Source organism: Palaemon carinicauda, chromosome 31 (genome assembly GCF_036898095.1).
Source record: "Palaemon carinicauda isolate YSFRI2023 chromosome 31, ASM3689809v2, whole genome shotgun sequence".
Taxonomy (NCBI): domain Eukaryota; kingdom Metazoa; phylum Arthropoda; class Malacostraca; order Decapoda; family Palaemonidae; genus Palaemon; species Palaemon carinicauda.
The window spans coordinates 62,651,206-62,653,705 of record NC_090755.1 but is presented as its reverse complement, the minus strand read 5'-3'; the positions used below and the strand labels follow the sequence as shown (position 1 = coordinate 62,653,705).

The following is a 2,500-nucleotide window of genomic DNA, read 5'->3' as shown; positions in this document are numbered from 1 at the left end:
TACAAAAAAAAAAAAAAAAAAAAAAAAAAAAAAATCTTGCAAATTGAAACGTTTTAAAACAGACCATACCAACGCTGAGTATCTAATAAGCTTTCTTCTCATGACACATAAGTAACGTACAGTTGGACACACGAATTCCTGACACACCACGCTCTCAGGAAGTAAACCCTCTCACACCCTTACTGCGTGGCAAGTAACCAAACCGATAGCGTAGGCAAAGATGGCATCAATGGTCGGCGGCGGTAAACACAGGAACTCTCTGCTCAGTAAGAGTGTGGCACGGTGCAATTCCCCAGCTGTACCAATAATCCCTGTATCCGACTGTACACCTAACATCACTTCAACATAATAATCACTTTAAAATATGAAAGTCAACACTCACCCATGTCTCCTTTTTAGCGTCGGGATCAACGAATATGAGATGTGTGGCTGTGAGGTAAAGCGTCCCGGTTGACTTGCGACTGGCAAACCGATCCAGTAAGCGAACATTCTCCACCTGCAAAGGAGGAAAAAAAATTGGTTACAAATTAAATAGGTTAGATATCAACTGTATAGCAGAGTATAAAATTTCAAATTATTCTACGATAAAAAAAGTATATTGCTGTAGGGAAAATTTTTTTTTTTTTTTTGGGTTACAAATTAAATAGGTTTAGATATCAACTATATAGCAGACTATAAAATTTCAAATTATTCTACGATAAAAAAAAAGTATATTGCTGTAGGGAAAAAAAAATTGTTTTTTTTTTTGGTTACAAATTAAATAGGTTTAGATATCAACTATATAACAGAGTATAAAATTTCAAATTATTCTACGATAAAAAGTATATTGCTGTTGGGAAAAATAAAAAAAAAAATTCTGGGATCTTCATTTCGTTAAGGATGAAACAGTATATTCATATATCAATTTTTTACAAGAGTACAAAATTTCACATTTTTCATTGCGTCGATAAAAAAATAATATATTGATCTCTTCTCCCCATGCAAGGAGGAAGATATCATTCGGTAAGATTTATTTTTCGTTAAGGAGAAAATCATGAGCTATTAACTCAAGTTTTAAATCAAAACATATAACCAACTTATTCGACATAAAAAGGAAAAAATTATTCTATAAGCTCTAAAATAATTATTTGGTAAGAAAAAACTGATTCTTTGGATGTTAGTACTCTTTTTCATGATAAATAATAATAAAAAAAATAAAACATAATCGAATGACTGGCATAGAAATTCAACAGAGGCAAGGGACAGTGACAATGCCCTAGACACTGACCATATATACATATGCTCAGCGCCTAAACCCCAGTCTCCACCCAAGCTAGGACCAGTAAGGGGCAGGCAATGACTGTTGATGACTCCCACCAAAAGTCCCCATCTCCTTACCTCACCAATATGGAGGTTCCAGACACTACAAGAAACTATTGAGCTTGAGCGGGGCTAGATCATAAGGCTGACAGATTGGCAGGAAGGGACGTTATCAATAGGCTACAACAATATCACTCTCTCTCTCTCTCTCTCTCTCTCTCTCTCTCTCTCTCTCTCTCTCTCTCTCTCTCTCTCTCTCTCTCTCTCTCTCTCTCCTTTACTTCCACTTGTTTCCTTCGACCCCTTTCTACTTAGCAGAGGAAAATTCTAAATGTTGTCCCATAACTTGATAAATCTGAAGTGATACTCCTCTACCTTTATATCTTTATGGAATTCAAAGCCAATAGGACAGGTAGCCTAATATAGAATCTGAATTTGGTCCATTACTAAATGAAAATATGTGTCGTGAACGTTTCAACAATTTATCAATCAGATAAGCAGAAGTGAAAAGTCTTCTTAAACGGGAAAAAAAAATATAGCAAAAAAATTCGAAGCTAAATATCTAAATCGGTTAAACTCTACGGATAATGATACACACGTTTCACTATCTTAGTGACTTAATTTCTCTTTTCGTCTTGGAGACGAGTCAACCTAAGAGAGAGAGAGAGAGAGAGAGAGAGAGAGAGAGAGAGAGACTCGTATGTGATTCTATAAATTTCATAGTTATGTTATTACAGATGGGATACATACACAAGTAATGCAAAACTATCTACAAACACATGAATCTCAGGTATTCTTTTTACCAACAGAATTGCGAGTTAATGAAGCAAAGATGGGAGCACAAATTTCTGTTTCTTAATTCTGTTAGCTAGATTAAAAAAATCTCTTAAAAATTATCTATTACTTTTTCTATCTTATCAAGTAAATATGAGCAGTTTTAAATCATAGAATCAAAATTACATAGAATCTCTAGATTATAAAAGCGCTTTTGAGAAGTATGTTTAAAAATGGTTGGAATTGAAAATCATATTCAAACTAATAATAAAATTTGTTGGTTTGGCATTCTATTAAAAGCTAATCATTATCATTCGAAAATTACTCCGATAACAAAACCTTCATTCTATAAATCTATAGCATATTATCCTTCAGAAAAAAAATCCTACAATTTATCCAAACAAAATAAAAAGTAATAGGTGGAGTT

The 2,500-nt window shown here is 33.5% G+C and overlaps 1 protein-coding gene across 3 annotated transcripts in view; it reads right to left on the bottom strand.

The window, feature by feature from the left end:
* The window catches only part of Mtmr6 (Myotubularin related protein 6), a 913,496-nt gene that overhangs the window by 264,068 nt on the left and 646,928 nt on the right, over window positions 1–2,500 (bottom strand). For all 3 annotated transcript variants that reach the window (XM_068355203.1, XM_068355201.1, XM_068355202.1), the window contains one exon: window positions 383–496. In XM_068355203.1, the coding sequence (XP_068211304.1) occupies window positions 383–496 (114 nt within the window). The remainder of the gene's footprint in view (window positions 1–382; window positions 497–2,500) is intronic.